The 27303-nt window shown below is 45.9% G+C and overlaps 1 protein-coding gene across 5 annotated transcripts in view; it reads right to left on the reverse strand.

The window, feature by feature from the left end:
• Window positions 1-27303, reverse strand: part of mocos (molybdenum cofactor sulfurase) — a 348946-nt gene that overhangs the window by 61362 nt on the left and 260281 nt on the right. For all 5 annotated transcript variants that reach the window (XR_005460716.1, XM_038797685.1, XM_038797687.1 and 2 more), the window contains 2 exons: window positions 19780-19942; window positions 13018-13105 (listed from right to left, as the gene is read on the reverse strand). Coding sequence is in view for 4 of the 5 variants with exons in the window: in XM_038797685.1 (XP_038653613.1) it covers window positions 13018-13105; window positions 19780-19942 (251 nt within the window). In the remaining variant the exon portion in view is untranslated. The remainder of the gene's footprint in view (window positions 1-13017; window positions 13106-19779; window positions 19943-27303) is intronic.

Here is a 27303-nt window from a genome sequence, read left to right on the forward strand (position 1 = left end):
CTGAGGATTGTGCGTGTGCCCGAAGGGATGGAAGGCCCAAGGCCGAAGGTGTATTTTGCTGCGATGTTGGTGGAGCTACTGGGGAAGGGGGACGACCCCTCTTGATGCAAACTGGATCAGGCTCACAGGTTGTGGAGGTCTATATCAAAGGCGAGTGAACCGCCAAGAGTAGTGACTGTTTGTTTCCGTAGGTACAGCATGAAGGAGAAGGTCCTGTGCTGGGCAAAGCAGAAGCAGGTGGTGCAGTAAACTGGAGCTGGTATACGCATACCAGGACTTTACAATGGAATTGGCGAGGAGGCGGGCGGCCTTCGGCTGGGTGAAGAGGGCACTGTACAACAGCAAGGTGCAGTGCGGCAGAGTATATCCAGCTAAGTTGAGGGTGACCTACAAATCCAAGGACTTTTATTTTGGGACGGCAGAAACGGCAGAGGGGTTTACGAAGGTAGAAGGACTGTGGCAGAATTGAGAAATGGGACTGAGAGCTGGTCTTGAACTGATGTAGCCTCATGTAACTTTATTTTTTCACTGCGTGTTGGTGTATGTACTAAATGAGTCAACGGGCGGAATTCTCCGCTCCCGAGAAAAATCGGGAGGGTCGTCGTGAACTCGGCCGAGTTTCACGACGGCCTCAGAGGCCGCTCCTCGCCCCCTATTCTCCCCTCCTGGCGGGGATAGGAACGGCGCTCCGTAATTCTCGGCCGCTGGGCGGCGCGCCGAGAGTGGCGCGATGGCGGTGCCTATGTGACGTCAGCTGCGCATGCGCAGGTTGGCAGGCTCCAAACCGCGCATGCGCGGCTGACGTCACGACGGCTGACAGCTCAAACCCGCGCGTGCGCGGTGGCCGTCGTCCCCTCAGCCGCCCCGCAAGATGTGGCAGCTTAATCTTGCGGGGCGGCGGAGGGGAAATAGTGTGTCCGATTGAGACACCGGCCCGATGATTGGTGGGCACCGATCGCGGGCCTGTCCTCTCCCGAGCACAGTCGTGGTGCTCATTCCCCACCAGGTCCCATACAAGCCCCAAAACGGGCCTCTCACGGCGATTTCACGACGGCAGTGACCAGGTGTGGTTGCCACCGTCGTAAAACGGTCGCGAATGGCAGGCCGCTTGGCCCATCCAGGTCGGAGAATCGCCGGTTGCAATGAAAAACGGCGAGCGGCGATTCTTCCGAGCGGGGGGTAGGAGAATCGCGGGGGGCCGTGAAATTAGTCGGGGGGCCCTCCCGCGATTCTCCCACCCGGCGTGGGGAGCGGCAAATCGTGCCCTGTATATTTGGACAAGGGAAGAATTGGGACTTTCATTTGCAATGATGGTTCTTTGGGTCTTGGGTGTGCTTGCTGGGGTTGTGTGTTAACGGGGATTTCTTTGTTTCCCTGGGACCGGGCAGGGGGGAAGGAAACCCGGGCTGGGGCCCCCACGCCGGCTGGTTTAAGCCAGCCAGTGAACGGGAGTGAGGTGGGGAGAGGGGTTGTGGCCATCGGAGACTGGTAGAACAGGTTTTGGTGAGTCTAGCTGGGGTGAAAAGTTGGGGAAAGGAACCGATGTTGGGGGGAGGAGTTTATAAGTGGAAGTGAAAGGGAGGAATCTGCATGTGTGTGTGTGTCTGGGGGGGGGGGGGGGGGTCTACAATTCATGGGTGTCATTCACAGTACACTTTTGGGGTTGGATGGCTTTGAATATTAGGGAGAGGAGTTGGGGGGGGGGGGGGGTGGACAATATATGTTAATGGTGACCATGGGCAATTCCTTTTTCTTGGGAGGTTCCTTTTTATTTGATGCTTATATTGTCATGTGGGCCGTTGTTTGGGGGTTGGTGGGACGATGGGATTGTTATTGTTAATAAGGGGATTGACATTGTATTCGTTACCGTTTACTGTTTGTTGGTGGGGTGTAAATTTTGAAGAAAATGTGAAAAAGGAGAATAAAAATATTTTTTAAAAAAACAAATGTAGATGCTGTTGTCATGTAGGATGTAAGTCTTCAGTTGCATAATGTGGAGATGCCAGCGTTGGACTGGGGTGAGCACAGTAATAAGTCTTACAACACCAGGTTAAAGTCCAACAGGTTTGAAACAAACCTGTTGGACCTTAACCTGGTGTTGTAAAACTTATTACTGTTCAGTTGCATAGAACAAGAGTTAAAATATAAAGACAATTTGCCTAAACTTGGCTTTTACTCCTTTGCATTTAGACAGTTGAGGGAGGGGTGATCTAATTGAGGTGTTTAACATGGTAAAAGATTTTGAAAGAGTAGACATGGAGAAAGTATTTCCACTGGTCTGGGAATCAAGAACAAGGGGACACAATCTTATAATCTTAAAATTAGGCCTGAGTTATTCACAAGTGAAATTAGGAAATCAGGCGCCGGAGTGTGGCGACTAGGGGCTTTTCACAGTAGCTTCATTGCAATATAAATGTAAGCCTACGTGTGACAATAAAGATTATTATATTAAGTGCTCTCCCAAAGAATAGAATGAACATGAATTCTCTCCCTCAAAAAGCTGTGGGTGCTGTGTAAATTGAAATTTTCAAGACTGAAATCGACAGATGTTTATTATGCATGAGGATGCATGAGATTCAAAAGTAGGTTAATAGAGTTGAGATCATCCATATCTATTTGAAGGATGAATAGGCTTCAGGGGGCTGAATAGCCTATTCCTGTCCTTTTGTTAGGAATATACATTTTGCCCTAATTTTATTATCAATATAAGTTGAGGCTAATGACACTTATTGTTATTGAAGTGTAAATGGCACGATAAATTCAGACCAGGGCTAGATGGACAGTTAAATGCTAATACCCAAGTTGCTTTGCAAGTGTGTTCTACCATTAGTTTTGGCTAAACACCTGCAGCTCCAACCACAATGAAACTCCTGCTTTAAGAGATGCAGGCCAATATAAGAAATAGGGACCTTAAAGAAATGGTGGTCTCCTTATCTGAAAAGGATGTTCTTGTGATAGAGGGAGTACAGTGGGAACAAACTATTGAGTTAGATGATCAGCCATGGATCATAATGAATGAGGGAGCAGGCTCGAAAGGCTAAAGAGTCTACTCCTGCTCCTATTTTCTATCTTTCTGTGACTCAGCAGCAGAAACTCTTGACTTATGAACTTCCTAACCACGACCACCATTTGAATTGTTTCTTTCTGGACCTCTGCTGCTTTCCTGCAGGGTTTGTTGGTCCCGAGCTGAAGCTACAAGGGGAGATATGGGGATCAAACCAGTCAGTCTTTGCATCATTTAAGTTGATTGATTATCTTTGTGAATTATCTGAACGACTAACCTACCTACTGTTATGATTTACATATGTATATGTTTTATTATATGAAAGAAGCTATATAAATATAAAAGTTGTGGTTATGAGAAATATGGGAGCAATTTTCATTTCCTGCACACCTAAAATGTTTTGGTTCCCAGACACAAAAGAAAGAGATTTGGAAATGTGTGACATCAGGGGCTGGATTCTCCGCCGTCTGGATGCTCCGTTTTGCCGGCAGCCTGGGGTTTTCCGAAGGCGCGGGGCTGCCCCACAATGGGAAACCCCATTGACCAGCCGGCGTAACGGACCATTCCGCCGTGGGGTGGAACAGAAATGTGGCGTGGTGGGGCAGAGAGTCCAGCCCCAGGTGCCTGCTGTTTACATGAACAAGATTTCCTGGAGATCCTCTGGATGAACACTGAGTTATTGCACCCAAAGCAGTCACCATCAAGAGGCAGCTGTGCAACTGACCAAGCAGAACCCTAACTGGATCTCCCACCTCATCATCCTCTTTGCTAATTGACTATCCAAATACAGAGGCACAAAAATAATGTTGGTAGTATCCCTTGAATTTGGTTGTTCCAAAACTGAAGGTAAATAGTACCTTTTCTTGAATTGGTTTAAGTTTGGGGCTGGAGACCTTCTTGCTAATGTTTTTCGACACATAACTGGCAGCCATTACTGCTGCTTCAATCCTCTAAACTCCTTTCATGGTTTTGAAGATTTGGATTAAATTCTGCCTCTATCTTTCTTTTATTCATTTAAGGGATAATGACTTTGTTGGCTTGGGCAACATTTATTGCCCATCCCTAATTGCCCTTGAGTAGGTGGTGATGATTTGGCTTCTTGAATCTTTGCAGTCCATATGGTGTTGGTACCACAGTGCTGTTAGGGAGGGAATTCTAGGACTTTGACCCAGTGACAGTGAAGGAATGGTGATTTAGTTCCAAGTCAGGATGGTAAACGGCTTGGAGGGGAACTTCCAGATGGTGGTGCTCCCATGTATTTGCTGACCTTGTTCCTTTCGATGGTAGTGGTTGTGGGTTTGGAAGGTGCTGTCTAAGGAGCCTTGGTGAGTTCCTGCAGTGCATTTTGTAGGTGGTACACACTGCTGCTACTGTGTGTTTGTAGTGGAGGGAATGAATGTTTGTGGATGTGGTGCAAATCAAGTGGGCTGCTTTGTCTTGAATGGTGTCAAGTTTCTTATATCTATATCCCAAATCCAGTTCAGTTCCTGGTCAATGGTAACGTCCAAGATGTTGATAGTGGGAAATTCAATTATGGTAATACAATTTAATGTCAAGGGACGATGGTTAGATTATCTCCAGTTGAAGATAGTGATTGCCTGGAACCTGCGTGGCACAAATGTTACTTGCCACCTGTTAGCCCACACCTGGATTTGTCCAGGTCTTGCTGCATTTGCACATAGACTGCTTGTATCTGAGGAGTCGCAAATGTGTAATCATCAACAAAAATCCCCACTTCAGACCTTATGATGAAGGGAAGATCATTGATGAAGCAGTTGAAGATGGCTGAGCCTTGGACACGATCCTGAGTAACGCCTGCAGTGATGTCCTGGAGCTGAGGTGACTAACTTCCAACAACGGCAACCACATTCCTTTGTGCTAGGTATGACTCCAGCCAGTGGAGAGTTTTCCTCCTAATTACCATTGACTCCAGTTTTACTCGGGCTCCTTGATGCCATACTCAGTCAAATGCAGCCTTGATGTCAAGGGCTGTCACTCTCACCTTGCCTCTGGAATTCAGCTTTTTAGTCCAAGGCTGTAATGAGGTCAGAAACTAAGCAATCTTGGGAGATCCCAAACTGAATGTTAGTGAGCAGGTTATCGCTAATCAAGTGCCGCTTGATAGTACTGTTGATGACTCCTTTTATAATTTTACTGATGATCCAGGGTAGACTGATATGATAGTAATTGGCTGGGTTGGATTTATCTTGCTTATTGTGTATAGGACACACCTGGACAATTTTCCACTTTGCTGGATAGATGTCAGTGTTGTAGCTGTACTGAAGCAGCTTGGTTCGGGGCGTGCCGAGCCCTGGAGCATAAGTCTTCAGTACTATTAACAAAATATTGTCAGGGTCCATATGCCTTTGCAGTATCCAGTGCCTTCAGCTGTTTCTTGATTCACTTGAATTTAATTGCTGAATACTGGCAACCGTGATGCTGGGGATCTCCGGAGGAGGTTGAGATGGAACATCCAGTCACCACCTCTAGCTGAAGATTGTAGCGAATGATTTAGTTTTATCTTTTGCACTGACATACTAGGCTCACCCACCATTTAGGACAGGGTTACTTATGGAGCCTCGTCCTCCTCCATTGAGTTATTTAATTGGCCACCATCATTCATGGCTGGACATGGCAGGATTGCAGAATTTAGATCGTATCCATTGGTTGTGAAATCGCTTGGGGGTTCTCTTGATCACTTGCTGCTTATACCTTTTGATATGCAAATAGTCCTGTGCTGTAGGTATATTTAGGTATGCCTGGTGCTGCTCCTAGCATGCCCTCCTGCATTCTTCATGGAATAGAGTTGATCCCTGAGCTTAGTGGTAATGGTAGAATGGGAGATATGGCAGCCCATAAGATTATAGACCTTATCTTTTTTATTATAAAGTGAGTATCCAATTCATTTTTTCCAATTAAGTGGCAATTCAGCGTGGCCAATCCACCTACTCTGCGCATCTATTGGGTTGTGGGGGTGAAACCCAAGCAAACACGGGGAGATTGTGCAAAATTTAGACCATGGTTGAGTACAATTCTGCTGCTGCTCATGGCCCACAGTGCCTCATGTCCCACCAGCAGAACAGGCCCAGTTTTGAGTTGCTAGATCTGTTCAAAATCTATCCTGTTCAGCATGTTGGGAATGCCACATAACACGGTGGACAGCATCCTCAATGTGACAATGAGACTTAATTTCCACAAGGACTGTGTGGTGGTAACTCCTACCAATACAGTCATCAATGTTTGCATCTGGGACAGGCAGATTAGTAAGGATGAGGTCAAGTATGTTTCTCCTTCTTGTTGGTTCCCTCACCACCTGCCACAAGCCCAGTCTAGCAACTATGTACTTTAGGACTCAACCAGCTCGGTCAGTAGCAGTGCTACTGTGCCACTCTTAGTGATGGACATTGAAGTCCCTGACACAAAGTACATTCTATACCTTTGCGACCCTTAGTGCCTACTCCAAGTGGTATTCAACACTGATTAATCAGCTGAGGGTGGACGGTATGTGATAATCAACAGGAGTTTTTTTTGTCCATGTTTGACTTGAGGCCATCAGACTTAATGGGGTCCGGATTAGATGTAGAGGACTCCCAAGGCAACTCCCTCCTGATTTTTACCACTGTGCTACAATCTCTGTTGGGCCTGTCCTGTTGGTGGGACAGGACATACCTAAGGATGTGATGGTGGTGTCTGGGACATTGTATGTAGCGTATAATTCTGCGAGTATGACTATGTCAGCTGTTGCTTCACTGGGCTGTAAGAACTCTCCCAATTTTGGAATAAGCACCCAGATGTTACTTAGGAGGACTTTGCCGGGTTGACGGGGCTGAGTTTGCTGTTGCAGTTTCCTGTGCCTAGGTTGATGCTGGGTGGTCCTTCCTCAGGTTGATACAACTGAGTGGTTTGCTAGGCCATTTCAGAGGGCATTTAAAAATCAACCATGTTGTTCTGGGTCTGGAATCGCGTGAACCAGACCTTCCCTATTCCAGTGTGAAATACCATTTTTGAGAAATTCCTCATCAGGTAATAAACAATTCCAGCATATTTTTGGCATATAGTACCCTTTTCAAAAATTTATACTGGGTTGCCTAGAACTGCACACAAATTTAAAAATGGCCTAACCAATGTCTTCTACAGAAACATTTCTACAAATCAGTTCCTTGATTTTGAATTCACTATCTCGACAATGAAAATTCAGAGTTCCATTTACCTGCCATTTTCCCTTTGCATTCTCAGTTTTAATGATCTATTTGACTGCGCTCTTAGATCTGTCTAACCTCACTTGACACCTTACGCCCCACCCCACAGAATCTAGGGCCCTGTTCCAATGTTTTTGTTTCAAAACTTATTACTCTACACCTCGCTTAATTGGAATGTAACTGTCTCCTACCTGCCCATTCCACTAACTACTCTATGTCGTCCCGCAGTGCCTTACATTTTTCACAGTGAGATATACCTCCAAATTTGGCATCATCAGCAAACTTCACCTTGGGCATATGTCGAAACCATTTGTATCTTGACCAGAAGACGGAAAGGAAAATATATATCTATGTTAACCTGCCTATATTATAAAATGATTTTATTTTAGAAATGGACAAAGGCTTTACTCTGACATACCTGACTACCCATGACTCATACCAGAAAGATTTCTAGCCTTCAGAAAGCCAGCAGGGCACCTCATTATGTTTAAAGAAGCGTGGGGCAGCACGGTGGCCTACTGGTTAGCACAGCTGCCTCACGGCGCTGAGGTCCCAGGTTCGATCCCGGCTCTGGGTCACTGTCCATGTGGAGTTTGCACATTCTCCCCGTGTCTGCGTGGGTTTCGCCCCCACAACCCAAAAATGTGCAGAGTAGGTGGATTGTCTACGCTAAATTGCCCCTTAATTGGAAAAAATAATTGGGTAATCTAAATTTATTTTTAAAAATGTTTAAAGAAGCGTTAATGCCCCTGTGACTGCAAAGAACCACATTCTAAAGAAATGCACAGCCTCCCTTTACATTTCTAAGGCAGTGATCTGGCCACAGGGACAATGTGCGGGATTCTCCGGGAATCGGCGGGGCGGGCAGAAATGGTGCAGTGGAGTGGCGGGAACCACTCCGGCATCGGGCCGCCCCAAAGGTACGGAATCCTCCGCACCTTCAGGGGCTAGGACAGCGGCGGAGTGGTTTGCGCCCCGCCGGCTGGCGTGAAAGGCCTTTGGCGCTGCGCCAGCCGGGGCCGAAGGGACTCCGCCAGCTGGCGCGGGTCCGTGCAGGAGCGTCAGCAGCTGCTGACGTCATCCCCGCGCATGCGCGGGGGGGTCACCTTTGCGCCGGCCATCGCGGAGGCTTACACGGCCGTGCGCAGGAATAGAGTGTCCCCACGGCACAGGCCCGCCCACGGATCGGTGGGCCCTGACCACGGGCCAGACCACCGTCCCACGCCCCCGCCGAGGACCCTGGAGCCCGCCTGCGCCGCTAGGTCCCGCCAGTAAGGGACCAACTCCAATTTACGCCGGCGGGACCTGCATAGAACGGGCGGGACTTTGGCCCATCGCAGGCTGGAAAATCGCCGGGGGAGCCCGCCGACCGGCGTGGCGCGATTCCCGCCCCCGCCAAATCTCCGGCGCTGGAGAATTCGGCAGCCGGCGGGGGCGGGATTCACGCCACCCTCCCCCGTCCCCCCACCGGCGATTCTCCGACCTGGCGGGGGGTCATGTCTGCAAGGACTCGTCTGTTAAACCTCTAAGATTCCAGGCCTGGGACAATACATCGTTTGCCCAAAGCCCATGAGGAGAAGTGGGAGGTATGTCACATGACCCCCCCCCCCCCCCCCCCCCCCAAGGTGCTTGAACCTGTAATAGTGTTGTGTGGAACTGAACCCAGGCAGTCTACCGTTTTACCACCTAACAGGTAGCAGCAGAAGGAGCTCTGTCCAGGTAAATTGCCTGGCCCTCATCTATACTGCGAACTACTGGAATATTGGAACTCCTGCACTGGTGCCTAAATGTTTAATTTATCTCTGTGTTTCTTCTTCCAGCATGGAGGTACTAGCTTCTGGGAAGATGGATCACCCTGTAAAGTTTCAGCCTGTTAACCTCTGAAGGAATACACCAATGGACTTTTGATTCTAGATTCAGGGCTCATCTGAAACCATAACTCTAATTTTATCGTAGTGCTTGCCCTATATCCCTTTCTTTTCCTTTTCCCTCATCTATTTTATGAATGCAAAAGGGTGGATGCTGTGAAACCCTTTCCAACATTTTCTGTGTGTGTAAAATAAGCCAACCCTCTTGTTTGTCCTTATCTCGAGTCTGCTATGGGGTTATTGATAAAGAATTGGATCATTCCAAACTGAAGAATCGTGGAAAATATGCCGCTATTTATAACAGGGGAAATCATAAACACCAATATCCTGGGGGGGAGATTTGTTAGTGCTCTTTGGGGGGGGTTTAAACTAATTCAGCAGGGGCATGGGAACCTGGATTGTAGTTTTGGGGTACGGGAGATTGAGAGTATAGAGGTCAGGAGCACAGATTTGACTTCGCAGGAGGGTGCCAGTGTTCAGGTAGGTGGTTTGAAGTGTGTCTACTTCAATGCCAGGAGTATACGAAATAAGGTAGGGGAACTGGCAGCATGGGTTGGTACCTGGGACTTCGATGTTGTGGCCATTTCAGAGACATGGATAGAGCAGGGACAGGAATGGTTGTTGCAGGTTCTGGGGTTTAGGTGTTTTAGTAAGCTCAGAGAAGGGGGCAAAAGAGGGGGGGTGTGGCGCTGCTAGTCAAGGACAATATTACGGTGGCGGAAAGGATGCTAGATGGGGACTCTTCTTCCGAGGTAGTATGGGCTGAGGTTAGAAACAGGAAAGGAGAGGTCACCCTGTTGGGAGTTTTCTATAGGCCACCTAATAGTTCTAGGGTGTAGAGGAAAGGATGGCAAAGATGATTCTGGAAAAGAGCGAAAGTAACAGGGTAGTTGTTATGGGAGACTTTAACTTTCCAAATATTGACTGGAAAAGATATAGTTCGAGTACATTAGATGGGTCGTTCTTTGTACAATGTGTGCAGGAGGGTTTCCTGACACAATATGTTGACAGGCCAACAAGAGGCGAGGCCACATTGGATTTGGTTTTGAGTAATGAACCAGGCCAGGTGTTAGATCTGGAGGTAGGTGAGCACTTTGGAAACAGTGACCACAATTCGGTGACCTTTACGTTAGTGATGGAAAGGGATAAGTATACCCCGCAGGGCAAGAGTTATAGCTGGGGGAAGGGCAATTATGATGCCATTAGACATGACTTAGGATGTGTAGGTTGGAGAAGTAGGCTGCAAGGGTTGGGCACACTGGATATGTGGAGCTTGTTCAAGGAACAGCTATTGCGTGTTCTTGATAAGTACGTGCCAGTCAAGCAGGGAGGAAGGGGTAGAGCGAGAGAACCGTGGTTTACCAAAGAAGTGGAATCTCTTGTCAAGAGGAAGAAGGAGGCCTATGTGAAGATGAGGCGTGAAGTTTCAGTTGGGGCGCTTGATAGTTACAAGGAAGGATCTAAAGAGAGAGCTAAGACAAGCAAGGAGGGGACATGAGACATGACAGGTTGTTTCCACTGGCGGGTGACAGCAGAACTAGGGGACATAGCCTCAAAATAAGGGGAAGTAGATTTAGGACTGAGTTTAGGAGGAACTTCTTCACCCAAAGGGTTGTGAATCTATGGAATTCCTTGCCCAGTGAAGCAGTTGAGGCTCCTTCATTACATGTTTTTAAGGTAAAGATAGATAGTTTTTTGAAGAATAAAGGGATTAAGGGTTATGGTGTTTGGGCCGGAAAGTGGAGCTGAGTCCACAAAAGATCAGCCATGATCTAATTGAATGGCGGAGCAGGCTCGAGGGGCCAGATGGCCTACTCCTGCTCCTAGTTCTTATGTTCTTATGAGAAGTCTTTGGCAGGTAGGATCAAGGAAAACCCAAAAGCTTTCTATAGGTATGTCAGGAATAAAAGAATGACTAGGGTAAGAGTAGGGCCAGTCAAGGACAGTGGTGGGAAGTTGTGTGTGGAGGCTGAGGAGATAAGCGAGATACTAAATGAATACTTCTCATCAGTATTCACTCAGGAAAAAGATAATGTTGTGGAGGAGAATGCTGAGACCCAGGCTATTAGAATAGATGGCATTGAGGTTCGTAGGGAAGAAATGTTGGCAATTCTGGACAAGGTGAAAATAGATAAGTCCCCGGGGCCTGATGGGATTTATCCTAGGATTCTCTGGGAAGCCAGGGAAGAGATTGCTAAGCCTTTGGCTTTGATTTTTATGTCATCATTGGCTACAGGAATAGTGCCAGAGGACTGGAGGGTAGCAAATGTGGTCCCTTTGTTCAAGAAGGGGAGTAGAGATAACCCCGGTAACTATAGGCCAGTGAGCCTCACGTCTGTTGTGGGTAAAGTCTTGGAGAGGATTATAAGAGATACGATTTATAATCATCTAGATAGGAATAATATGATTAGGGATAGTCAGCATGGTTTTGTGAAGGGTAGGTCATGCCTCACAAACCTTATCGAGTTCTTTGAGAAGGTGACTGAACAGGTAGCCGAGGATAGAGCAGTTGATGTGGTGTATGTGGATTTCAGTAAAGCGTTTGATAAGGTTCCCCACGGTCGGCTATTGCAGAAAATACGGAGGCTGGGGATTGAGGATGATTTAGAGATGTGGATCAGAAATTGGCTAGTTGAAAGAAGACAGAGGGTGGTGGTTGATGGCAAATGTTCAGAATGGAGTTCAGTTACGAGTGGCGTACCACAAGGATCTGTTCTGGGGCCATTGCTGTTTGTCATTTTTATAAATGACCTAGAGGAGGGCACAGAAGGTTGGGTGAGTAAATTTTCAGACGACACTAAAGTCGGTGGAGTTGTAGACAGTGTGTAAGGATGTTGCAGGTTACAGAGGGACATAGATAAGCTGCAGAGCTGGGCTGAGAGGTGGCAAATGGAGTTTAATGTAGAGAAGTGTGAGGTGATTCACTTTGGAAAGAAAAACAGGAATGCGGAATATTTGGCTAATGGTAAAATTCTTGGCAGTGTGGATGAGCAGAGGGATCTCGGTGTCCATGTACATAGATCCCTGAAAGTTGCCACCCAGGTTGATAGGGTTGTGAAGAAGGCCTATGGTGTGTTGGCCTTTATTGGTAGAGGGATTGAGTTCCGGAGCCATGAGGTCATGTTGCAGCTGTACAAAACTCTGGTACGGCCGCATTTGGAGTATTGCGTACAGTTCTTGTCACCTCATTATAGGAAGGACGTGGAAGCTTTGGAACGGGTGCAGAGGAGATTTACCAGGATGTTGCCTGGTATGGAGGAAAGGCTGATGGACTTGAGGTTGTTTTCGTTAGAGAGAAGAAGGTTAAGAGGTGACTTAATAGAGGCATATAAAATGATCAGAGGGTTAGATAGAGTGGACAGTGAGAGCCTTCCCCCGTGGATGGAGGTGGCTAGCACGACTGGACATAGCCTTAAATTGAGGGGTAATAGATATAGGACAGACGTCAGAGGTAGGTTTTTTACGCAAAGAGTGATGAGGTCGTGGACTGCCCTACCTGCAACAGTAGTGAACTTGCCAACATTGAGGGCATTTAAAAATTTATTGGATAAGCATATGGATGATAATGGCATAGTGTAGGTTAGATGGCCTTTAGTTTTTGACTTCCCATGTCGGTGCAACATCGTGGGCCGAAGGGCCTGTACTGCGCTGTATCGTTCTATGTAAACACCTTTCTGTTTAAATTAATCGCCCTTCTGTCTAACAATTTACATAAATAAAAAATAAACGAGATCCCAGCACAGAGCACTAAAAAGGCCTTCTCCATTTTCATTAAGGAAGCTTACATTGTGCTGTGTCAAATTTTAATTTGTTGCCTCCAGTTCAATTAATCCAATGGTAGTTCATCTTTATTTATCCTTTGTGACTATTCAGGCCTGGTTGCAAAAGTAAATGGTGTAAATGCAGAAAACAATGGCACATTTGTAAGCTTGTCTGAGATACGCACCTATCTCCACAGACTTTGGTTTGACAGAATTGAAGTGGAAGTTGCTTTCCATCCTCTTCTTCTAGAGACATAATAATGGGATCCATTCCTGAGGGATTGAAGCAAACTAACCATTAGCATTTTAGTAAGTCAGAATGCATCTTCCAGTCACTCTGAATGCAGTTTGGCACTGTCTACATATTAACTAGACTCTTCCCTCATCAAACTCATTATGCTTTTTGGCTCAAAATGAAGGTACAATGTATTTCCTGTCTTTGAGAATGCTTAATTTGAAGTCTGGCAGGATTGTTGAGAGACACTATTCTCATCTTCAGGAAACATTAAAAGGTGCATTTTTCAAATGAAGGTGCTTTGCATGTCAGGCGCACGTACATTCATGGGCGAGCTACCTTCAATGCTCCGATGTATTCTGGAGGGCTTGTGAGATACGTTGCTGCATTCAAGGTCACAGAACATTTACCTTTAAATGTCTTCTCAGTGGCCAAAGCAAAGCCTGGAGATTTCTGATCCCAGCAGAACAACAGAGCAAATTGAAAATGACAAGGTGTCTGATGTGCTATCAACCAGAAGCTAAATGTTCCAGAAACTATTTTCTGTATGCACTTCACAACATCACGCTGCATGCAATCTTCCCTTGGGTGTTTGGTGGAAGATTCACTGTACTTTGTGCGATCAGAGGTATCACAACTGTCCATAATTTGATTTTTGCCCTGTGGGTGACAACATTTTTTAAACATTGTCTGCCATGAACATAACTCATTCCTTGCCCATTTTTCCTGGCTACTATTTTTTTGTGGCACTTAAAAAAAATATACATGTTCCACTATGCACAGCTGGAATTCTGTCTGAGAATAATCTTCCTCTAATTTCAAATCTAATGCGAATATAAAAATCTATATTAGTTTTCATTCAATTAATTATTTTTCTTATCATCCTTCCTTTAGTCTGGAAGAGATGTCAGTGCTGTTCCGTAGCATGCCCTGGGGAGTAGATGTCCAGTTCTACAGAAAAACAAAGGTTCCACTTGTGATTGACATTCACTAATTACCAGTTACTAACCCTAGGAGTTCTCTTTGCCCTTTGCAGCTTTCAGTAGAAGCTCATTTTCAATTGTACAATCTTCTCAAGTGGCTGTGGAATAGTATTTTGTTTAGTTATGTGAGAATTTGGGAACGAGAGAGAGAGAGAGCAGCTTGGGAACAGGTAAGTGATAGATATTCTGCTATTCTGAGTGATCCGACTTGGGGGGAGGGGGGGACTGAAACGTGACGTCACAGGAAAGCTGTGACCTGATTGGCTGAGAGGGAATGGCACTAAATTTAAAAATTAAACATTGTTAAACTAATTTAACATAATTAATTACTTAATCATAATTTAGAGGGGTATCTGAGCCAGAGATCGGAGAGTACTGTATTTAGCTTTTACATTTATAGTAGAAATCTAGTGCTGGGAAACATAGAGATAGATAGATAGAGAAATACAGCACAGAACAGGCCCTTCGGCCCACGATGTTGCGCCGAACTTTTGTCCTAGGTTAATCATAGAATTTTGGACAATTTTTCATGGCCAATCGACCCAACCTGCACATCTTTGGACTGTGGGAGGAAACCGGAGTACCCGGAGGAAACCCACGCAGTCACGGGGAGGATGTGCAGACTCCACACAGACAGTGACCCAAGTCGAAATCGAACTTGGGACCCTGGAGCTGTGAAGCAATTGTGCTATCCACAATGCTACCGTGCTGCCCTTAAGAAGTTAACCTACACTCCATTATTCTACCCTAATCCAAGTACCTATCCAATAGCCGCTTGAAGGTCCCTAACTTTTCCGACTCAACTACTACCACAGGCAGTGCATTCCATGCCCCCACTACTCTCTGGGTAAAGAACCTACCTCTGACATCCCCTCTATATCTTCCACCATTTATCTTAAATTTATGTCCCCTTGGAATGGTGTGTTCCACCCGGGGAAAAAGTCTCTGACTGTCTACTCTATCTATTCCCCTGATCATCTTATAAACTTCTATCAAGTCGCCCCTCATCCTTCTCCGTTCTAATGAGAAAAGGCCTAGCACCCTCAACCTTTCCTCGTATGACCTACTCTCCATTCCAGGCAACATCCTGGTAAATCTCCTTTGCACCTTTTCCAAAGCTTCCACATCCTTCCTAAAATGAGGTGACCAGAACTGCACACAGTACTCCAAATGTGGCCTGACCAAGGTTTTGTACAGCTGCATCATCACCTCACGGCTCTTAAATTCAATCCCTCTGCTAATGAACGCTAGCACACCATAGGCCTTCTTCACAGCTTTATCCACTTGAGTGGCAACTTTCAAAGAACTATGAACATAGACCCCAAGATCTCTCTGCTCCTCCACATTGCCAAGAACCCTACCATTAACCCTGTATTCCGCATTCATATTTGTCCTTCCAAAATGGACAACCTCACACTTATCAGGGTTAAACTCCATCTGCCACTTCTCAGCCCAGCTCTGCATTCTATCTATGTCTCTTTGAAGCCGACAACAGCCCTCCTCACTATCCACAACTCCACCAATCTTCGTATCATCTGCAAATTTACTGACCCACCCTTCAACTCCCTCATCCAAGTCGTTAATGAAAATCACAAACAGCAGAGGACCCAGAACTGATCCCTGCGGTACGCCACTGATAACTGGGCTCCAGGCTGAATATTTGCCATCCACCACCACTCTCTGTTTTCTATCGGTTAGCCAGTTTGTTATCCAACTGGCCAAATTTCCCACTATCCCATGCCTCCTTACTTTCTGCATAAGCCTACCATGGGGAACATTATCAAATGCCTTACTAAAATCCATGGACACTACATCCACTGCTTTACCCTCATCCACATGCTTGGTCACCTCCTCAAAGAATTCAATAAGACTTGTAAGGCAAGACCTACCCCTCACAAATCCGTGCTGACTATCCCTAATCAAGCAATGCCTTTCCAGATGCTCAGAAATCCTATCCCTCAGTACCCTTTCCATTACTTTGCCTACCACCGAAGTAAGACTAACTGGTCTGTAATTCCCAGGGTTATCCCTATTCCCTTTTTTGAACAGGGGCACGACATTCGCCACTCTCCAATCCTCTGGTACCACCCCTGTTGACAGCGAGGACGAAAAGATCATTGCCAACGGCTCTGCAATTTCATTTCTTGCTTCCCATAGAATCCTTGGATATATCCCGTCAGGCCCGGGGGACTTGTCTATCCTCAAGTTTTTCAAAACACGCAACACATCTTCCTTCCTGACAAGTATCTCCTCAAGCTTATCAGTCTGCTTCACGCTGTCCTCTCCAACAATATGGCCCCTCTCGTTTGTAAATACTGAAGAAAAATACTTTTTCAAGACCTCTCCTATCTGTTCAGACTCAATACACAATCTCCCGCTACTGTAGTAGTTAACAGTAACTTTTTTTTTAATTTTAAAATTTAATTTACGAATGAATTAATGCAATGTGAGTTGGAGGGGTGCAGTGCTCTGACTGTGAGATGTGGCAGGTCCGGGAGGCTTCCAGCATGGCTCGGTTGGAGCAGCAGTTGGATGCAGTTAGGAGCATGCAGGTGGGAAAGCGTCATAGATAGCAGTTATATAAATGTGGTCACACCCAAGGTGCAGGCAGAGAAATGGGTTACCACCAGAAAGGACAGTCAGTCAGTGCAGGAACCCCCTGTGGTTGCCCCCCTCTCGAACAGGTATACCCCTTTGGATACTGTTGGGGGAAATAGCCTATCAGGGGAAAACAGCAGCAGCCAGAGCAGTGGCACCACGGCTGGCTCTGATGTTCAGCAGGGAGGGTCAAAGCGCAGAAGAGCAATTGTCATAGGGGACTCTATAGTCAGGGGCACAGATAGGCGCTTCTGTGGACGTGAAAGAGACTCCAGGATGTAATGTTGCCTCCCTGGTGTCAGGGTCCAGGATGTCTCAGAACGGATGGCGGGCATCCTGAAGGGGGAGGGCAAATAGGCAGAGGTCGTTGTACATATTGGTAGTAACGACATAGACAGGAAGGGGGATGAGGTCCTGCAGCAGGATTTCAGGGAGCTAGGCAGAAAGTTAAAAGACAGGACCTCAAGGGTTGTAATCTCGGGATTACTCCCTGTGCCATGTGCATATAGTGAGGCTATAAATAGGAAGATAGAGCAGCCAAACACGTGGCTAAACGGCTGGTGTAGGAGGGAGGGTTTCAGTTATCTGGAACACTGGGAGCTCTTCCGGGGCAGTTGTGACCTGCATAAGAAGGACGGGTTGCATCTAGACTGGAGAGGCATAAATATCCTGGCCGCGAGGTTTGCTAGTGTCACACAGGAGGGTTTAAACTAGTATGGCAGGGAGGTGGGTACCGAAGCAATAGGTCAGAAGGTGAAAAAATTGAGGGAGAACTAGGAAATAGGGCCAATATGGCTCTGAGGAAGAGCAGACAGGGAGATGTTGCTGAAAACAGCGGGACTGGTGGCCTGAAGTGCATATATTTTAATGCAAGAGGTATAACAGGTCAGGCAGATGAACTTAGAGCTTGGATTAGTACTTGGAACTATGATGTTGTTGCCATTACAGAGACCTGGTTGAGGGAAGGACAGGATTGGCAGCTAAACATTCCAGGATTTAGATGTTTCAGGCGGGATAGAGGGGGATGTAAAAGGGGTGGAGGAGTTGCGCTACTGGTTAGGGAGAATATCACAGCTGTACTACGGGAGGATACCTCAGAGGATACGCGAGGCTATATGGGTAGAGATCAGGAATAAGAAGGGTGCAGTCACAATGTTGGGGGTTTACTACAGGCCACCCAACAGCCAGCAGGAGAAAGAGGAGCAGATAGGTAGACAGATTTTGGAAAGGAGTAAAAGCAACAGGGTTGTTGTGATAGGAGACTTTAACTTCCCTAATATTGACTGGGATTCACTTCATGCTCGGGGTTTGGATGGGGCAGAGTTTGGAAGGAGCATCCAAAAGGGCTTCTTAAAACAATATGTAGACAGTCCAACTAGGAAAGGGGCTGTACTGGACCTGACATTGGGGAATGAGCCCGGCCAGGTGGTAGAAGTTTCAGTAGGTGAGCATTTCGGGAACAGTGATCAAAATTCAATAAGTTTTAAAGTGCTGGTGGACAAGGATAAGAGTGGCCCTAGGGTGAATGTGCTAAATTGGAAGAAGGCTAATTATAACAATATCAGGCGGGACCTGAAGAACATGGATTGGGGCCCTTGTGTGAGGATAAATCAATATCTGACATGTGGGAAGCTTTCAAATGTCAGTTGAAATGAAAATGAAAAATGAAAATCGCTTATTGTCACGAGTAGGCTTCAATGAAGTTACTGTGAAAAGCCCCTAGTCGCCACATTCCGGCGCCTGTTCGGGGAGGCTGGTACGGGAATTGAAAGGAATTCAGGACCGGCATGTTCCTGTGAGGAAGAAGGATAAATACAGCAATTTTCGCAATCTTTGGATAACCAGGGATATTGTAGGCCTTGTCAAAAAGAAAAAGAAGGCATTTGTCAGGGCTAGAAGGCTGGGAACAGATGAAGCCTGTGTGGAATATAAGGAAAGTAGGAAGGAACTTACGCAAGGAGTCAGGAGACCTAAAAGGGGTCACGAAAAGTCATTGGCAAATAGGTTTAAGGAAAATCCCAAGGCCTTTTACACATACATAAAAAGCAAGAAGGTAGCCAGGGAAAGGGTTGGCCCACTGAAGGACAGGGGAGGGAATCTATGTGTGGAGTCAGAGGAAATGAGCTAGGTACTAAATGAATACTTTGCATCAGTATTCACCAAAGAGAAGGAATTGGTGGATGTTGAGTCTGGCGAAGGGTGTGAAGATAGCCTGGGCCACATTGAGATCCAAAAAGACGAGGTGTTGGGCGTCTTGAAAAATATTAAGATGGATAAGTCGCCAGGGCCTGATGGGATCTACCCCAGAATACTGAAGGAGGCAAGAGAGGAAATTGCTGAGGCCTTGACAGAAATCTTTGGATCCTCACTGTCTTCAGATGATGTCCCAGAGGACTGGAGAATAGCCAATGGTGTTCCTTTGTTTAAGAAGGGTAGCAAGGATAATCCAGGGAACTACAGGCCGATGAGCCTTACGTCAGTGGTAGGGAAATTACTGGAGAGAATTCTTTGAGACAGAATCTACTTCCATTTGGAAGCAAGGGGTCGTATTAGCGAGAGACAGCACAGTTTTGTGAAGGGGAGGTCGTGTCTCGCTAACTTGATAGTTTTTCGAAGAGGTCACAAAGATGATTGATGCAGGTAGGGCAGTGGATGTTGTCTATATGGACTTCAGTGAGGCCTTTGACAAAGTCCCTCATGGCAGACTGGTACAAAAGGTGAAGTCACACGGGATCAGAGGTGATCTGGCAAGATGGATGCAGAACTGGCTAGGTCATAGATGGCAGAGGGTAGCAATGGAAGGTGCTTTTCTGATTGGAGGGCTGTGACAAGTGGTGTTCCGCAGGGATAAGTGCTGGGACCTTTGCTGTTCGTAGTATATATAAATGATTTGGAGGAAACCTCATTGTTATAATGGCCAGATAATCTGTTTATTTGTGATGGTGACTGTGGATAAATATTGCCAGGGAATCTTTTAAATGCACCTGAGAGGTACCTCATCCAAAAAAAACATAAAAAGTCGAAGCAATGGAGTGACCTGGAGCATTTAAATGATCTTTTCTAATAAAATGGTCTTATGTTTATAACCATTTTTAATATTGACACCTCTTGGACCTGATGGTTTTGCTAACCTTCAGCATTGATGGTCATGATCCCTTGATCTAGGTCAATGTGTGGATGAATCAAGCAAAGTCTGGGCTCCTGCTTTTGGCTAAGACAGACACCATTTTGGTTGACGATCATCCAGTTACGGTCATAAAGTAAGCCTTGCTTTCCAATGGGCCACTTCTTAACCTGCAAAGCAATAGAATAGGTCACAATCTTATCCTGCACACTGTGAATAGCATGCTAAGAAATCACGGTATACACATCAAAGAAGAAGTGATTCTGGCATATACATTATCCTCAGTGAAAATAAACTGCTCTGTAATTTCATTGTAGGCCACCTACATGTATTGACATGTATTCCCCTTTCCTAATTGGCTACTGAGTGACTTCCCAGACTACTTCAGAAAGCAGTTAAGAGTCAACCACATTGATGTGGGACTTTACTCATATATTGGTCAGATTGGGTGAGGATAGCAGATTTACTTTTGTTACCAGACCAGATCCCAACAGTGGCTAAGATACTGGGCCAGAATTGCAACGTTATTTTTATTTTTAAGATTGTGCGGCGGAAAGACCGATTCGCTCCAGGAGTGACACATGGGGCTTTGAACCTAACAAGAACAGCTTACATGTATCTCTTAACCCTAAGACACAATTTCCCATTAATAGCACATTAAATGAACATACAGCTCTCAACTCCATTTACACAGGTATACAGAAATAATACTTGCATTCTAGAAGATATTCACGCTGTTTGTGAAGCTCCTTCAGACTCTGGCCGAAAGCCTGTCTCTGTGGCAGTCTTTTCATGACCTCTCCCAATTGTTCCCCAAATCCTTCTTCCCCGCCACACGTTCGAACAGAATTCTTATATCTCTGAACTCCGCCAACCCCTCAAAGATGGTTCCATCCAGACGTATCCAGGCTTGAACTCATCATTGCTATCTGGACTTTATAATTACTCACTCCCGTTTCCACAAAAGAACAGGGCCTTCCTATGAATATGAAACTAACCTCCAACTTACGGACAAAAGGGGCCATCAGGCTGTAGCAGGCTAATGGCTGTTCAGACTAGAGTGTCCTAGAGGTCAATGGATCTTGAGTAAATCACCCCGGCTGAACAGGGGTACCCTGTTTACTGCCATTAACAAGTTTAAGTCTGAATGGGACAATGTAACTCAGGCCAGGTGGGGGGTACACTTCTGACTCAGTGCTAGCAGTTTTACCCTCAGGCTGTTAACCCCTAAATTGCCAACTACATCTTCGATCCAATTTCTTACCATCTCCCAGCCGTCACTCTTACATAAAGGATAATTAGTGACATCAACTGGACTTTTAGTGCAACAATCCAATAAGTTCATGATCCCTTTTACTGACAGCAGCTTTTTATTTAACTTGCTTCTCTTTTACAACAAATTAAAATGTGAACAGAAGTCATCTTACTCACTCCTCACACCATTCTTAGCCCACACAAATCTTCAAAGTACTTGTAATCAATATGCAAACTAGCTGCCAGACAAAAGATAACTTTTTAATATGCAGGATAGATGACATAGTTTGGAAAATGCGGCAGTGCAGTGATATAGGGTTGCTGTAACTATTTAGTGTGATTGTGTGGACCGTGAACTTGCAGATGATTAGTTTCTAGCCTGCACCAAGGTGTAGCCAAAAAAGCCATTGGGTGTCAGGGGCGGGGCTTGTGGGGGAAGGGAAGTAAATGATCTGAACTAACACAGAGGTTGGGCTCAGTTTGAAAATGAAACTGAGAGGAAATGCAGGGTCAGGACCTGGAAATTTTAAAAGAAGACAAGATTCCACCCAAATAATGCCAGTCCTGTGCTGTCAGTTGTTTGATGGTAGTTTATACATGTCTCTGATTAGAGAAACGGGAAACATCAAAAGAGCAACGCAGTGAGGGCCAGAGACGACACCTGTGTGAGCGCACACTCAGAGGCGGAGCTACAAACTACCATCAACACATTAACCGAGGTATATGAGAGAATGGGCCTCAGACTAAACATCCAGAAGACAAAGGTCCTCCATCAACTCACTCCTGACACACAAAACTGCCCCCGACCATCAAGATCCACGGTGAGCCCCTGGACAATGTGGATAATTTTTTATACCTCAGGAGCCTCCCCTCAGCGCGAGCAGACATTGACAATTAAATCCAGCATCGACGCCAATGTGCCAGTGCAGTCTGAGGAACAGAGTGTTCGAAGACCTTGACCTCAAATTTAGCACCAGGTTCATGGTCGACAGGCCAGTCTTGGTCCCCGCCCTCCTGTATGCAACAGAAACATGGGCAATGGACAGCAGACACCTCAAATCCTTGGAGAGATATCAGCAACGCTGCCTCCGCAAAATCCTGCAAAACTCACTGGCAGGATATGTATACCAACGTGAGAGTCCGCTCCCAGGCCAATATCCCCAGTATTGATATTGGTCACACTCAACCAGCTGTGATGGGCGGGCCACATTGCCCGCATGTCCGACACAAAACAAGTGCTCTACTCCAAGCTCACAATGGCAAGCGTTCACTAGGAGGGCAGAGGAAATGCGACGAGGCATGCTGAAAGCCCTCCTAAACAAATTTAACATCCCCACTGACACGTGGGAATCCTTTGCTTTTGAATGCAAAAACTGGCGAAGAAGCATCCGCGAAGGTGCCAATCACCTTGAGTGGCAAAGGGTTGACCACGCAGAGGCCAAGCGGAAGGAGAGCGCAGAATCCAAAGCATCCCACCCACTACCTCATCAAACACCAGCTGCCAAACCTGTGGCAGAGTCTGCGGATCCAGGATCGGACTACTCAGCCACCGCAGAATACACCTCCCCGGAGTGGAAACAAGTCATTCTCAACCCTGAGGGACTGCCTAAGACGATAAGGAGAAGAAAAAGACAGATCTGCAATTCGCTCTGTGAAAACCCAGAGCTGTGGAATAAGTTCCCACTTGCATGCCAATGCCTGCACATTAGGTTTGATGATATAATGGCAGGCAGAGGGAACCTGACTGTGGGACCTGCTGATTTTCCTTCACTTTCACCAATTCAACCGTTAAATACTGTTATTGTGGGGGCTAAAAGCCAATACCCAAAATAAATATTAATTTGATCAGCAGGACCTAGTCACCTAAATGCCTTAGCATAGTGGATATCCTGAGCCAAAATACCTAATTTTCAGATAGTTGGGATTATGACAAAGCAGGTTTTTATTAGTAAAGGAATTTCACTCTGATATGGGAAGGATATTTTTTGAAGATTTTGAAATGTGCTCACTTCATGGCACTTATTAATATAATAAATGTAATTTGCCCTGCACCTTTCTACATTTTTTTCACGACACAATAAATGTTGAAATTCATTTATTTGAGGCTTCCATTTGAGGCTATGTTCAATCACTTCAATACCGCTTTCAAATGGAATTATTTTGATTTCTGTTACATCCCAGAGACAACTTCAAAGCAGTTCTCTTTCAAAAACAGCTTTGATGATAACAACATACTAATTCAAAATGTCAGATCAAAAAATGAAGAAAAGAAAGCTTCACAGTTACCTTCTGATTCCCAAAACCAAATCTCTAGCAAATACTGTTTTATTAGCAGAAGATAAATGATAACAGAAGTGACTTCTAATTTAAATAAAATCTTATTCCACAAAGGATTTGATTATTCTACGGGGCCAGGCTCATAATTTCCTTCAGGGATTCCACTGATCTCTTGTTCACAGATCAAGCCATGGAAAATATTGAGAAACAGTGTAAATCCTATTTACGCAATTTCTTTGAGTTTCCACAAATTTATCGTCAAAGATACATCAGCTGATTGGCATAAACCTCATTATAATTCAACCCTAGTAGGTATTCACATTGATTTTGAGCTTATAATAACAGATCACAAATTCCAGCAGTAGAGCTTGGTCATCCATTGGTAGAACATTGAACCTTGCACGCTGACCTATGCTCAACTTGTGTTATGCCAATGATGCAGTCCTGTATTTATTCTTTTCCAATGGTGGATTGTTTGTACAAGGGTAAGAGTGGATCAATAGAAGGCTTGGGGGTGGGGAAGCAACAAATTCAAGAACATGCATTCCTATAGCATCAATGATGTAAAAAGGCAGTTATATTCAAAAAGAAAGGACACAGCCATAGTAGAAGATGTTAGAAGGGATGGCAAAAGCTTCACCAAAGATTTGGATTTTTGGATGGTTTTAAGGAAGAAGGGGGAGAGGTGTGTAGGAGCATAGGGCCTAACAGCTGAAGACAAGACCATCAATAGTGGGGGAAGCAGGGCATATTCGAGGAATAAAGCTTAGGGTGTTTATAGGGCTGGAGGAGTTCACAGAGATAGGGAGAGCAGAGACCAAAAAAGGATTTAAATCTGAGAATGAACATTTTAAAGCAAATTTGTTGTGGTCCGAGCACTATTACCATGCATCATCACATCCCCTTTTTAAAAAACTTTTTAAAAATTGCAAACACAATCAACAGAGAGTCGGTATTCAGATGCAGCATGTAATTAAAAAGGCAGAGGGAATGTTAGCGTTTATTGCGAAAGGACTGGAGTATAAAAGTAGAGCAGCGTTGTTGCAATTGTATAGGGTGTTGGTGAGACCACATCTGGAGTATTGTGTCCAGCTTTCGTCTCCTTATTTGAGGAAGGATGTGGTGGCATTTGAGGCAGTCAGAGGAGGTTCACCAAATTGATTCCGGCATCCTCTATATCAGAGACACCAAATGCAGACTGGGTGATCGCTTTGCTGAACATCTTCGGTTTGTGGGCATTCAGGACCCAGACCTTCCTGTTGCTTGCTATTTTAACAAAAGACCCTTCTCCCATGCCCACTTGTCTGTTCTTGGCCTGCTGCAATGTTCCAGTGAAGCGCAACGCAAACTGGAGGAACAACATCTCATCTTCCGGTTAGGCATGTTACAGCCTTCCGGCTTGAACATCGAATTCAACAACTTCAGATGATCAGCTCTACCCCACCTCGACCCATTTGTTTTCATTTCATTTTAACTGTCTTTTACCATTTCTTTCTGTCTTAATATATATTTAATTCCCCTCCCCCAATCTTATCCACCTTTCCTTCACCTTTCTCCTCTTTGCTTCGCCCTTCCCCTCCCCCCACATCCTCTGATGTTAGTTTCCCTGCTGTTTGACCTTTCACACCTTTTGTTCACTCTGGGGACTGCCATTAGCACTCTTTCCCCTTGGTTTCTGTGGCCATTAGCACCCGGTTTCCCTGGGTTTCTGTGGCTATGACTCATCTTTCATTCTCACTCCACAGTATAAATATTTCCCACTCTCTCTGTCTGTTAGCTTTGACAAAGAGTCATCGGAGTAGAAACGTTAGCTCTTTTCTCTCCCTACAGATGCTGCCAGACTTGCTGAGATTTTCCAGCATTTTCTCTTTCATAACCAGTCAAATTCCGTATTCAATGATATGATAACCTCCGGCGGTCTGCATCGTTACAGGGTCATTACCACATTCAACAGCCTCTTGATGTTGCTTGACAACTGTCGCCCTTAACAAACTCTGTCTGGTCCTCGGAGAACACATCCGGCACACACCCTTCCAACTGCCCTGCCAACACCTTAGCCAATACCTTCATATGTATTCAGCAGAGACATGGGCCTATAAGACCCACACTCTGTCCGGTCTATATCCTTGTTTGGGATCAACAAAATAGACGTTTGTATAAGTGTGGCTGGCAACTCCTCCCTCGCCAACGATTCATTGTACATATATCAGAGATGGGGCACCTAATCTGCCTAAGCTGTTCATAAACTTCTGCTGGAAAGCCATCCGGCCCCGGTTTCATCAACCCCACACACTCCGCTATCTCCAGCAATCCCAATGGGACCTCCAATCCCTACTTCTTCCCATTCTCCGCCTCCTGAAACACCAACCCATCAAAAAATACCCCATATCTACATCCACTCCCTGGGGCTCAGGTCAATACATATTGATTTTTTTTCTGCTGTCATCACCAACTCTCCTCCTGCCTCCCTCACCTGTGCAATCTCCTGTGCAGCCGCCTGCCATCTCCACTGATGGGCTAGCAGCTGACCCGCCTTCTCACCATACCGAACCCCTTTGAGTGACGAAGCTGACCCAACACTTTCCCTCTCATCACCAGGTCAAACTGCCCCTGCAGTTTCTTCCTTTCAGCCAACAGCTCCCTACTCGGGACACCGAATACCGCTAATCTACCTCTATAATTTCAACCGCCAACCTCTGCCTCACCTCTCTCTCAACTTTGTCCCTGTGGGCTTTATAAGATTAAACCTCTCCCCAGACCACAGCCTTCAATGCCACCCAGAACGTGGAGGAGAAAACCGCCCCATTCTGATGGTTCCCCATGGTCGACTCATGAAGAAAGTAAGGAGGTGTGGGATAGAGGGAAATTTGGCCAATTGGATAAGCAACTGGCTATCACATAGAAGACAGAGGGTGGTGGTGGATGGAAAATTTTCAGACTGGAGACCAGTTACCAGCGGTGTACCACAGGGATCAGTGCTGGTTCCTCTGCTATTTGTGATCTTTATTGATGACTTGGAGGAGGGGACTGACGGGTGGGTCACTAAATTTGCTGATGACACCAAGATTGGTGGAGTAGTGGATGAGATGGAGGGCTGTTGTAGGCTGCAAAGAGACATTGATAGGATGCAGAGCTGGGCCAAAAAATGGCAGATGGAGTTTAACCCTGATAAGTGCGAGGTGATTCATTTTGGGAGAAAAAATTTGAATGCGGATTTGTGGTCAACGGCAGGGTTCTGACGAATGTGGAGGAACAGAGAGATCTTAGGGTTCATGTCCACAGATCTCTGAAGGTTGCCACTCAAGTGGATAGAGCCGTGAAGAAAGCTTATAGTGTGTTAGCGTTTATTAACAGGGGGCTTGAGTTTAAGAGCCGCGGGGTTATGCTGCAACTGTACATGACCCTGGTGAGACCACATTTGGAGTATTGTGTGCAGTTTTGGTCACCTCACTATGGGAAGGATGTGGAAGCATTGGAAAGGGTGCAAAGGAAATTTACCAGAATGTTGCCTGGTTTGCAGGATAGGTCTTATGAGGAAAGGTTGAGGGAGCTAGGGCTTTTCTCTTTGGAGCGGAGGAGGATGAGAGGCGACTTAATAGAGGTTTATAAGATGATGAGGAGTATAGATAGAGTGGACGTTTAGAGACTATTTCCTCGGGTGGATGTTACAAGGGGGCATAACTATAAGATTCAGGGTGGGAGATATAGGAGGGATGTCCGTGGTAGGTTCTTTACTCAGAGTGGTTAGGGTGTGGAATGGACTGCCTGCTGTGATAGTGGAGTCGGACACTTCAGGAACTTTCAAGCGGTTATTGGATAGGCACATGGAGCACACCAGAATGACAGGGAGTGGGATAGCTTGATCTTGGTTTCGGACAATGCTCGGCACAACATCGAGGGCCGAAGGGCCTGTTCTGTGCTGTACTGTTCTATGTTCTTTAACCATATCAGGTCCTTCATCCGCAGATGTGCCTCCTAAGGAAAACCACACGGGCCCTTA

Source organism: Scyliorhinus canicula, chromosome 5 (genome assembly GCF_902713615.1).
Source record: "Scyliorhinus canicula chromosome 5, sScyCan1.1, whole genome shotgun sequence".
NCBI classification, from domain to species: domain Eukaryota; kingdom Metazoa; phylum Chordata; class Chondrichthyes; order Carcharhiniformes; family Scyliorhinidae; genus Scyliorhinus; species Scyliorhinus canicula.